At 47.1% G+C, this 12,181-nt stretch overlaps 1 protein-coding gene across 4 annotated transcripts in view; it reads right to left on the bottom strand.

Moving 5' to 3' along the window:
- The window catches only part of ep300b (E1A binding protein p300 b), a 46,672-nt gene that overhangs the window by 27,500 nt on the left and 6,991 nt on the right, over window positions 1–12,181 (bottom strand). For 2 of the 4 annotated variants that reach the window (XM_063222449.1, XM_063222451.1), the window contains exons 3-15: window positions 11,505–11,666; window positions 10,925–11,231; window positions 10,416–10,529; window positions 9,905–10,144; window positions 8,644–8,752; window positions 7,965–8,099; window positions 5,722–5,839; window positions 5,192–5,369; window positions 4,731–4,811; window positions 4,071–4,156; window positions 3,234–3,386; window positions 795–1,382; window positions 8–301 (exon numbers count right to left, since the gene is read on the bottom strand). In XM_063222449.1, coding sequence (XP_063078519.1) covers window positions 8–301; window positions 795–1,382; window positions 3,234–3,386; window positions 4,071–4,156; window positions 4,731–4,811; window positions 5,192–5,369; window positions 5,722–5,839; window positions 7,965–8,099; window positions 8,644–8,752; window positions 9,905–10,144; window positions 10,416–10,529; window positions 10,925–11,231; window positions 11,505–11,666 — 2,565 coding nt within the window. The remainder of the gene's footprint in view (window positions 1–7; window positions 302–794; window positions 1,383–3,233; window positions 3,387–4,070; window positions 4,157–4,730; window positions 4,812–5,191; window positions 5,370–5,721; window positions 5,840–7,964; window positions 8,100–8,643; window positions 8,753–9,904; window positions 10,145–10,415; window positions 10,530–10,924; window positions 11,232–11,504; window positions 11,667–12,181) is intronic. The other 2 variants (XM_063222458.1, XM_063222464.1) reach the window with 1 other exon arrangement.

Here is a 12,181-nt window from a genome sequence, read left to right as displayed (position 1 = left end):
CACTCACCTCTGGTTTCTCCTCAGTCTTGACGTCCCGGTCGTTGTGCATGTGTCCCATCTTCCCCGAGGGCTTCCCGTCCGTCGAGTTCTCCGACTCCTCGTCCTCCTCCTCGCCAGCCTGCGTCTTCACCTCCATTTTGGGCTCCAGCGTGGCAGCAGTGGTGGAGGAGGTGGTGGTGGAGGTGGCGGAGGGTGGAGGGGCGTCGGTGGATGGGGCATGCTGGGAGCCGTGGTCCACACTGCTGACAGAGGCTGGCGTGGACACCTGGCCGTCGGCCGTCAGTGAGGACTTCTGGGAGAGCTGTGATGGTGCGGAGAGAGGAAGGTTACACAAGCCGCGTTTGTGATAAGGCAGATCTGCAGCAACGCCAATACCTTACTGTGGCATCACATAAACAGGAAGTCTAGTCTAGACTAGTGAATAAGTTGAGTTTTGCTCAATGACAAATGTGCTATATTGCTATATCTGGATTAAGAAAGGGAAAGCACAGCTGGGGAAAAAAATGATTAAGAAGTGAAGAAATACTTCTGTGAAGACAAACTCCCTAGCTGCTAGGAAGTTAGGACAAGGGCCTAACACAATCAACAGTAAGAGCAGTTATAGAATGGATGACTAGCGTTGTCAAAATGATAAGGCTGTTAGAATTGCTTAACATCACGTAGCTTGAAAACCATTATACAGGCTTAACTAGTGTATGGACTTGTTTTGACAGTTTAGCCTTAAACTTAATCAACTTCGACTAAAACTTTTAACCGCAACTGATGACACTGGTCAACAGGCACAAGTGTCTCACCGGTGTTCGCGGGTGCTGGGCGTTCACGTGGCTGTTTTGCGCTGATGGCAAGGATGGCGTCAGGCCTCCCTGTTGATGTCCCGAAGAGGCCCCGCCCCCGAGCGTCTGCTGCTGCTGCTGATTGGTTTTCTCCACACCCATCCCTGTCCCCATTGGCTGAGCCATGGGCGTCTGCTGCTGCTGCTGCTGCTGCTGCTGCTGCTGCTGTTGTTGTTGTTGCTGCTGCTGCTGCTGCTGCTGCTGCTGTTGGGGCTGGGGTAACGAGGGTGGCACGGAGGGGGGGTTTGGCGTGTGCGGTTGGGGCGTCAGCGAGCCCGGATGGGCGGGGGTGGTAGGATGGGGGGTGGGCGTCAGGCTGCGGGCGGGTGACGGAGAGCTCCGCATGGGGGGGCAGTGCCCGTGGGAGTTGGGATGTGAGGACGGCGCCAGGCCGGAGGGTGCACCTCCTCCTCCAGGGACGTTACCGGGCATCATGGAGCCCATCGGACCGCCGGGAGGACCACCTGGACCCACCACCCCAGACACGGGGCCGCCAGCTTGCCCCGCCGGGCTACCCACAGGCATGGAGGCCGGATTGGGCATCTGAGCCTACAGAAAAGAGACGGAACACATCAATGATCAAAACAGGCCTTACACTAAAGCGGAACAAAAAACAACTTTAGAAATCAGGGTTTCCTCCAGTACTTTACAGTGAAGGCAGCCATCTTGGTGACAAAAACCCATTTTGACTAGGACCCTTGAAAAGGAAGTTTTGTAGGGGAATTTTCCTTCCTGACATGGCTTTAACCAGTGTTAATTTCGTGACGAAATATTTGTCATAATTATCGTTAACGATTGTTTTCCCCCTGATGACAACAAAACGATGACGAAAAAAAACCAGCATGTGTTTGTACGAAAAATATAACAATATTGATTTATATTTTCGTCAAAAAAATAAAAATGTGACTACAATACCACCGGAGACGAAAACCAATAGGAAGCATTTTTGTTAACATGTCACTGAAACATAGGAAAAGAATTGCCTGCTATTTCGCAAGTCGCGACCCTCATCTGCTCCGCGTCTCCTCCCTCCTCCCCTCCCTCACACTCACACACACAGCAGGTACAGTGACAGGCAGCGTCGGTGCCGCACACCCATGACCTTTTTTTTAACAGCAGTAGCCTACTTTTCAGTGCAATCCTGGCAGGAAAAAATATTGTTGCCCATTTATCCATGACTAAGAAGTTTATGCAGTCATGAAATAGTGGTGGTGCTGTCGCACAGTAGCGAACATCTTTCTCTAACGATGCATTTTCGCGGAACTTCTCCACTCCCTGTCGCTTTCATGAACCTGCTACCCGACGGTCGTTGTCTGATCTTTTTTCAATGTTCGCTAATGTTTGTAATTTAAGGGTCTATGCGTAGGCACAAGCCTTCTGATGAGAATCACTTTAGTGTCGATCGCAAAGGATTCGGAAGTGTGGAGTTTTGCGATTTGTTTCAGTCAAGGACACTGAAATAGGAAGTGAACGGCCCTTCCACGCTTTCACATGCGGTATTGCAATAACGTCTTGCGAATGCATGCAACCATGGACACAACCATGTCAACGAGAGCGTGTGTCCCATCACAACTTTACATAAAGCAAATAATATGCAACATCTTGCGATACGCGCTTGAGAGAGAGAGAGAGAGAGAGAGAGAGAGAGAGAGAGAGAGAGAGAGAGAGAGAGAGAGAGAGAGAGAGAGAGACACGTCTTCCAGCAGGTGCCGTGCAATTGTAACGCTTGCATACAGTAGGCTACTGTACCCTGCGACGCTCTTGATTACTGGTATACCCACAAGTATTTTTTCATAACGTGCAGTCCTGTATTCCCCCGAAGTCGTTCTAAAATATCGACAGAGATTTAAGAGTGTCGCGGCCATGATTTTTTTTACACATTGAACGCACTGGCCTATAAGACGCTCTGGCAGTTTTTGACAATATTTTATTAGGCCCTATTAGCCTACAATATGACATTTTAATCATTGATTTCCCCAAACGGTATTTTAGTTTGACAATTTTAAAGAGAAGTATAGACAAGAGGAAATAAATGTAATATTTTCGTTAACTAAAATTATTTTAGATTTCGTCGACTAAAATTGTATGAATTTTAGTCGATTAAAACTAGACAAAAACAAAAATGATTTAGATGACTAAATTGTGAATAAAACTAAAATTACATTTTCTTCAAGAGACTAAAACTAAATGAAAAATTCCTGTCAAAATTAACACCGGTTTTAACAAAAAGTATGAAACCATCATTTTTTTAAAAATAAAACTGAAAAGCTTTTCGGATGACGGTCACATCTCAAATATCGGCTAACGTCCACCCACCAACAAATTAATGTTCTGCGAGAGACGCTGAAAAAGAACACTTCAGTCCAATCAACACAACAGACAAACGGGCATCAGTCTCACCTGATTCATGCCAGGCTGTGGCCCCGACTGCCCCATACCCACTGGGCCAGCGTTGAGGCCAGTACCAGGCCCAGGGAACTGCCCAGACGGAAGGTACTGGTTCTGCATCTGGGGCATATTGGGCTGGCCCATCCTTGGGCCTCCCCGACCCATCTGGAGAAAACAAACAAAAAACACACTGAAGTTTAGAAAAGGGTGGGAAAGCAGTTTATGCCCTCATCTGAACACATTACTGTACAACTTAAACCTCATTAACAAGACAAAGATATGTGCGTCCCTGCACGCGGTGCAAAATGAAGGGCATGCACGGCATTGTCAATGACTAAAATATGCAAGCACGTAAGGCCATTTTTACACCACACATCAATATGTATAAATAGTTCAAAAGGTTAAATGTAAAGACAATTGGTTCCATGTATAAGCAGTATTCTGTCTTTGTGAGGTGACAATGAAGTTGCATCAGATTAATGATAACCACCAAATAGTTTCTGATAAATTGTCACGTTACATGCATTGTGCTAAACAATAATATTAGAAACCACGGAGCTAATGTGATAATGCCATGGCACAAATGCAAGTAGTACATCTTAGTACATCTAATTATTTCTGAAGTTGCGTTTCTAAAACCTTGCACGGGTGAGGCATAAAATGCAATTTCGTTGTGTGCAGTGTTCACTTGTGTGCTGTGGAGTGCTGTGTCACAATGACAATTGGAGTTGGAGTTTCCCAATGGGCTTTCACTTTCACAAAAGATATTCACAACACTGGAATGCACAACATATTTCCAATAAACATAATGAACAAGAACGTGACACTTGACTAAAAAACAAAACGCACCTGATTGAGTGGGCTTCCCATGGGCATCTGCGGCTGTGGCCTGGGCCCCACTCCCTGCATCCCCATCTGGCCAAACTGGTTCATGGCTGCCGAGAGCAAAGACACACATGAGAAGAGATGAGACAAGACAAGAAGGAAGTAGACGATGAGAGACTCGGGGCATATGAAGGGGTACAATGCAGCCTTTCTTCTTCCCCCTCATTCTGCACATCTTGACGATTTATTCATTCACTCAGTCAGTCAGTCCTGGAGAGGCAACTTCTACCAAGCGACTACACTAAAGCCGCCCGTGACAGGAGCTGTCGACAGGCTGCATTGCCTCAACGAGTTCCCGTGTTGGCAGAGGAAGGAAATGAGGGAAGAGATGCAGGAAGGGATGGAGGGATGTGGCCGGTGCCCCCACCTTTTGGAACAATTCTACCTCTCCATATCCGCCAAGCCCCCACACTGGCTACGTTCAAGAAGCACCTAAAAATCACACTTATTCATTGAGGCCTATGGTCCTTAACCACCCTGCCCCCCCCAACCCCACCTCTACCCCCTCCTCCCTCCTCCCTCTATTCCCCTGCCCATCTCCTTTTGTAAAGCGACCTTGGATTACTTGTAAGGCGCTACATAAAACAAAGTTATTATTATTATGATTATTATTATTATTATTACCTGCAGGATTCTGCATTCGGTTGACCATCGGATTGGGTACCGCTGGAGGGACAAGGGAGGATGGGTCTGCATGGGGGCCGTCTGAGAGTGAGAGAGAGAGAAAAAGACAAAGAGACAGACAAAGAAAGGGGAATAAATCTATTAGAAGAAAAGACCCTCGGCTCGGCATACTGGGCTTTGAACTTAATGGTTTCATCATAGTAGCAGCAACTTCATCCAATCATGACACATATAGTGCACAGACAGGGCTCTAAAATAACCTTTTTCCATCACAAGCTAAAACGGCTAGTAGAGATTAATCTTACTAGCCAAACGCACACTCATCAATGGCTCAAAGCGGTTAGTGTGTTTCTTTTTATACAAGCCAAATTGAAATTTCACCAGCATTTGGCGGGTTGGCCGGTGTTAATTTAGAGCCCCGTGCACAGTTATGAGGTATAACTGCAGAAGAGTGAACGTACTAGGAGGCTGGCCAGGGGCCATGCCAGGAAGTTGGCCCATGCCCGGGGGCAGGTTGGAGGGCGGCATGCCCGGTTGCGTGGGGATCATACCCTGCTTCTGCAGCCGAGTCCGCCTCTTCTCCTCCAGCTCCTTCTGGATCTTGTAGATCTTCTCCGCCAGGAGGTGGTAGTACTCCGCCTGGAGGGCAGGAGGGGAAACGGCAAACAGCGAAAGACGGAGTTAGATGAAGACAGAGAATTGACAAAGAACCGTGCCAGTGTCCACTCCCGCACTTACTCTTGAAACGTCTGACATGTTCACACTGAAAATCTGAGCATTCGGTAAAATACTTGTTTTTTTCTTTGTGAACTGTGACGACGGCATAAATGCCAGCAGGTTCATTCAGGTAACACATGGCCAAAACCCGGTATGACTGCGGGTGGTTTGCAGGTAAGCACTTTGGTGTTGGACGAAGCAGGCGCAGGAATGGGCCCCAGCACCGTTCTGGCTGGTGTAAGAACAGGATGACAGAGACAATTCTGATTCTTACCCTGCTGTTGGCCGACTCGTACATGTCTCCCTCCACCTTCCGTGCGTACGCCACCAGGTTCTCCATCCGTCGGTCCTTCAGCGCAGCAGGGTCAGGCGTCGGAAAGATGGCCTGCACTCTGCTCAGACAACCAGAAAGGGAATCAGCAGTGAGTACCACCAACGTTCAAAATCGCTATGTACCCTTGACTTTCACACATCAATCAATCATTGAGAATGTGCATACAAATCTCACTGAATACTTGGGAATCGTATTCATAAGCAGCACCCTCCGCCCTTTCATTTGACATTAACAAAATCATCAAAGAACACCAACTCTCGGTGAGTGGATCAAACTTAGCACTAACTCAGAAGTTACACTAGTAGCTTCATCAAAAAAGGCTCCATGAGCATACGTAGCTGAATCCAAGAGAAGCTATGGGACATTCATCAGCGGTTGAATACAGGACACCACAACAGTGCCTATTCCCGTACCAGTTACTATACACAGGCATGCAAACAGGTCAGGGGTGAAAAAGGTGACAAGAGCGCAGCGCGGTGCGGCGCGGTGCACGCGCGCAAACGCAGGTGCACACATGTGTGTTGTGCGCAGTGGATGATCTTGTATAACAGTCTCAGACTAGGGGGGAGAGGTTTTGGCTAAAAAAAAAGTCTTTAAATGGTGAATTTTCAGCATACTGTAGTTATTAGCGACCAAGGGACAGTGAACATGAGAACTGCCAACCTTACTCCATGACTTAGCTGTCATGTCTGATCGGGGGTTGGGTAGATAGCTTGATAGATAAAATAGGTTTTTTATCATGATAGAGCAGTGGTTCTCATAGTAAGCTTCCCCAACACCCCATTGACCTCATCAAAACCCTTAGTAGGCCTATCAAAAAATAAAATAGGCCAAAATGCCCCCAAATGGCACTAAGCACCCCTCCTCTCATCAGTCTCCTAACACCCCCTCAACACTTGCCTGGTTGTCATCTCATGCATATTTAATCATCATATTTCAGACAACTTCCAATAGGCTACAAAAAAAAAATCTTTGTCAAAGTTTGAATTAGCTACTGAAGTTTTACTCAAACTACTCAAATTTTAGCCTATTCACCTAGTATCTCTTTTAATGTCTCCCTGTAGAAAAAATGAGTAGGAATAAGGAACGCTCCAACTTTGACCTGGAAAAAAGTAGGCCTATGTTTCACTAAATATCGTTCAATGTTTAAGGTCATTTAGATATAGGCCTACAAAGGAATCGGATTACACAAAAACTTGGAATGATTTGGCCAACTATTGCAATTTGTCTTGTGTCAAACGTGACTGGCCCAGCCTTCTCTCTCCCTTCCCTCTGCCCGCAGCATATGCACGATGTTGCATGCCTCGCGTAGTCTACATGCGCTTTTTCATCTGTTTTTTTATCCATATTTTTTACCCGGTAGCTACTTTAGACTTTCCCCCCCTAGCGCACTCTCCCGCTGAACTCTCCAAGTTGGATTCACTCACGCAGAAATGCAGATGTCCTTTGCATCGACCGGAGAACAAGTAAGCCTACAGCGAACGGAAACTGAACTATTCTACTGTTAGCGTAAATGGACATTTCAAATCATTAACCGAAACAACAGAATACCAGGAACACGTGCGTGTAACCAAGCTTTCGGAGCTCTTATGAGAATACATTATTTTTCACGAGGGCAGGGGAGCTCTGGAGTCAAATTATCAGGCAAAACAACTAAACCAACTGTGAGGTGTGGGGTACCTGTTCACTAACCATGCAGACTTCCACGTTTAGAGCTAAATCCAAAGACGGCACATTTCAGGATTTGGGTAGGGGAAAATGGTCAGACACAACTCTCTATATTATAGAACTAAGACATTTGATATAACTACGCAGCCCAGCCGACCAGAAACACAGGGTTTTGCGCTGTCTTTCGAAGTATGAAGACAGGGCGGGACTTAGACTGAGCTCGTTCTTGTTATTGGCTGTGCCGACAAACAGAAATACTGTGATTGGTCAAAAGTCATTGTCGGTGGGGGCATCTCTTCAGCAATTTGCCATTGAGCTGTATGACATTTTCTGCGGTATACATTTCAACTCGCTCCCCCACTCCCCCCCCCCCCCCCCCCCAAATATTTTCTCCTCGGATCTGCACGATTCACAGAAATGACCCATTTTTATTTCAAAACGGCGAATTTCGCCGAAAAGCGGCAAGTTTGCATGCCTGTATACAAGTGTGTAACTGTGTGGGGGGGGGTACTCACAGTTTATGCACTAGGTGGTTGCGTAGGTCTTGCGTGATGTCTTCATGCCAGCTCTTTCTCATGCCACCAGTTGAGGGTGGCGCTGCGGTGGGCATGTTGCCCATGTTAGCAATGCTGGCGCTGTCGTTCATGAGGCTGCAAGAGAAAAGAACCAGCCAGTCATCACCTGCATGGCATGGCACTGTCTGCCTTTCAATTAGACACACTGAAAAAGGCAATACCAAGGCACTCGCATCTATTACAAGGTTAACCTTGAGAAGCAGCCAGGTAAATCCTGCCATAGAGGAGCCCCTTGGTCTCTTTGAACCTTTGAAATGGATAAAGCCTTGGACCGAAGTACAACTGAACATTCTTTCATTGCAGACTTATGAGGACTGGGAGGCCAAATTAAAATCATTAAAATCAGGCCACCTGACAAAGTAACCACTTAACATGGTCTCCTAAAAGTATCCCACACACGTCTAAGCAAATGAAAAAAAAAAAACACTTTTAAATGCTTCACTTTGCGACTTTCTGTAACAAGAGCCAGGAGCTCCGCTTCAGACTAAGGGTTTTGTAAAAAAAAAAAAAAAAAAAAAAAAGCATGAACTCCACTCGGCATTGCAAAGACAGTGCAAGAGCCTCTCGGAGGGATTTTTTTTTTTTGTTACATGCATGCGTTGGGTTAGGAGCCACGGACCTTTGCGCGTTCATGTTTCGGTGCAGCATGGAGTCCTGGAGAAGGTTAGTCTGCTGGCCAGGGGACTGAACCCCTACGCCACCGTTCACACCCATGGGGTTTCCTCCAGCTTTAGGGATGGGGAAGAGGGGCGGGTGAGAAGAAAGATAGGGAGGTAGAGGGAAAGGGAGAGGAGGGAGGGGAAAAGGGAAGGGGAAGTGAGATGAGTTTGCACTTTGACAAGACCCAGATGACAAAACAATATCATGCATGTATCCACATAAAATTAATAAACAAAAACACCCATATTATTCTTGAGTGACAGCAAAAAAGATGCTTATGGGAAGACCATGTTAACCACAGAAAGACGTTGGAATGAGTGTTTTGTGCGTCTTTTGTGTGCGTGTTATGCCTCTTGGACTCTTGGACTTAAAGGTGACTGTTAAATGGTGCTTTGATCCTTTCATTTGCTATACAGTACTGCCCTACAAAGGCAAAGTGCAGAACCTACGTCAACATTGAAACAGAGAAAAAGGCCTTCAAAGCCTTGGTATTAGGTTGAATATTGTAGTTACTGCAAATTATTTCTAAAACGGGATATTAGTACCACAAGATTTTATAAACAAGATGCAATGACGACCATTTTCAACTGCCTCTCCCCAGAATGCAATGGTAGGGGGTTGGATTTATATCTTGCGGTTCTGCACCTATAAGGACTTGTCTGACGACCTCAGTATGGCATGACAGCACTTGACAACTTGGTTTGGTAGTCTTCAATGCCAGTTTGTAAGGATTGTATGACCGTTTGTAAAATTGGCAGCTGAAAATGGATGATCAAAGCAACGTTTCCTTTTCATGGGAGTTGTATTACTATAAGAATTTCCATTTACAATTATTTTGATTCGGGCAGTGCATGAAAGTTAAAATAGGAGATGCTGTGAAATACATTGGACATAATATGCATAGGTTTTTCAAGGTTTGTGTAGAAATTTCTATGACATTAATGTTTTTCTTGACTGTTGCTCGACAAATTGTACTTTTTTCATATAGGTCACCTTTAAGTCTAAGAATGTTACCACTGCTCCATCAGATTCTACCAAGCCCCTGAGGTGGGTTGAGAATTTAGTACGTGAAGTCACCTGTATTCACTGCATAGACCGCATAGACTGCACAGACCGCAAGTTTATACCCCACACCTACACCCGCACACACACCAGCACCCGCACGCACACACACACACACACACACACACACCCCACCGAGACCTTAGGCTGCCACATACCCATCGAGTTGAGAGGCCTGACGCCAGCTTGGCCCGGGAGGCCCTGTCCGGTCAGCGAGGACTGCTGGGGCGTGGCGGTCATCTGGTTGCCCTGGTAGGTGAGGCCCAGTGCCGCATACGCCCGCTCGATGGAGCTGGGGTCGATCTGGCTGGGCGGGTTAAGGTTGGGCGTGCTGGGCTGACTGCCTGGCACTGCCCCTAGCGCGTTAGCCATACCCAAGGCGGCGTTGCTTAGAAGTGCTGTTGAAGAATCAAGATTTGGATGAGGGGGCGTGCATCACAGCAGATGTACACACAAGCATTCAAAGCAGCACAAAAACATACATCAAAGCTGCGAAGATAAAAACACACTTTGCATCAATTGCACTTTGCAATTACTTTTAAAATGTGTTAAGTCTAACGATTATTAAATAAATGTGCAATATGAAATATTATGCTTCAGGTTGACTAAAGACAAAGCACTTCGTCTAATCTAACCATTGAATCCTCGGAAAGTCAGACAGGCACTTACACTGCTGATTGCGCTTGTCCCCTGCGTTCTTCAGGGGCAGACAGACAGGACAGTCGTGCCGTGTGCAGTTCTTCCAGTGAGAGATGATCTGTCGCGAAGAGGCACAGTGCGCCACTGAGAGTACGGGAAAAAAGAAAGACAGACAGACAAAAGAAGGAAGACAAAGATACATTTATGTTTACACTTCTGCAACTGCACACAGACAAGTATACAACAAACTTGAGTTCGTCAGTCAATTCGCAATGAAACGAGCAGAAGCTAAACCACAGGCAGAAAACCACAAACCACGCTTTAGGGAGCCGCACGGTTGCAGGAGCACAGACAGAGTCAGATCTCCCAAGAACAGACAGACAGACCGAACGACCGACAGTATATGAGCTCACAGTCTCGCAAAACTGACAGACGCACAATTAGTAAAAATGCCATAGCAGACAGTGCGAACAAGGACGTATTTCGAGTCACACAGCTCCCTGACTTGTGCTGCAGAGTGGGCCACGTTTAACACTCACCCTGGCAGGACTTGCCAGCCTGGCAGTGGGTCATGTGGTTGAGGACGTTCTTCATGGTGCGGCAGTGGGGCAGGTTGCAGGGCCGCATCTCGCCGTTGGCCTGCTCCCGCCGCTGGCACTTGTGCGCGTGCAACAGGAGCACCAGCTGCTGCTGGATAAGCTTGCGCTTCTCCGGGTCGGCCGTGGGGGGCGCCGCGCCCCCCGGGGCCGAGGCCATGGAGCTCAGGCTCGCCTGGCCGTTGCCAGGGCCTCCCGCCGCACCACCGCCCACTGGACCGGACCCCACTACTGAAGGCTGCTGCGAGGCCTGGTGCACAACAAGGGACAGAAAACAGAAAGGTCAGTCAAGTGATATTATCAGAAACTGATATGACACATTGAACATGATGCAAACTTGATTCAACTGAACAATTACATTAAAACAGTATGGCTGCAATTGACAAAACGATACTTTGTGCACATGACTATTAGAACGGGAAAGCATAAGAGACTGTGTTCTACTTCAATCATGGTTGAAATGTGAGAGATGGATGATGGACAGAGTGTATATGAATGAAGGGTAGTGACAGGAAAAGATTACCATAGCAGCCATGCCCTGGACCGGCTGGGGTTTCTTGTCCATGTTAAACTGGGCAAGGCTGTTGGGCATCGCTGCTTTGTTCGGGAGCTGCTGGCCCATCACCTGTCCGGCCGCCTGGCCATAGGGTGCACCGTAGGGACCCGCGTTGGGCATCATTCCCATCTGAAAGACCAGGGAGGAGGAGAGGAGACGGAGGGAGAGAGGGGTCAAACCAGGACAGGGACATAGGAGGGCATTGCATTATAATACCTCTCTGTCATTTTCTGTCAAGCAAGACAAATGCGATGCCAAACTCCCACACAAAAATTTTGCGAAATCATTTTTCCATTCCATATGTAAACAAAAGTGAAGAGGGATGCAAGAGGAGCATCTAAGACACAAGTGGTGAAAATGGGAAAATAGGGCCTTCAGCCCCAACATGCAGCTTTCTACTCCACATGGCAATTAATTAACAAGCGGAAAAAGCATTTTATTCTAAGGAAGTCTTTTGACCTATAAATGATGAATTGCAGCCACTTGGGCTGCTGACAGCCTTCAAAGTTCATCTAGTGTGGCGATCAGAAGCCTTTTGGTGGAGGAGAGGGGAGAACAAATGAGGAGTACTGTAGTCAGGCAGAAATCAAGCCTGTTCTGCCGCTTTCAGTGGCTGCTTACACTTGGCTCCCTGACCAAATCCC

The sequence above is a fragment of the Engraulis encrasicolus genome, chromosome 2 (assembly GCF_034702125.1).
Source record: "Engraulis encrasicolus isolate BLACKSEA-1 chromosome 2, IST_EnEncr_1.0, whole genome shotgun sequence".
NCBI classification, from domain to species: Eukaryota; Metazoa; Chordata; class Actinopteri; order Clupeiformes; family Engraulidae; genus Engraulis; species Engraulis encrasicolus.
Note: the sequence above shows the minus strand (reverse complement) of the source record. Positions and strands in the feature narration are given on the sequence as shown.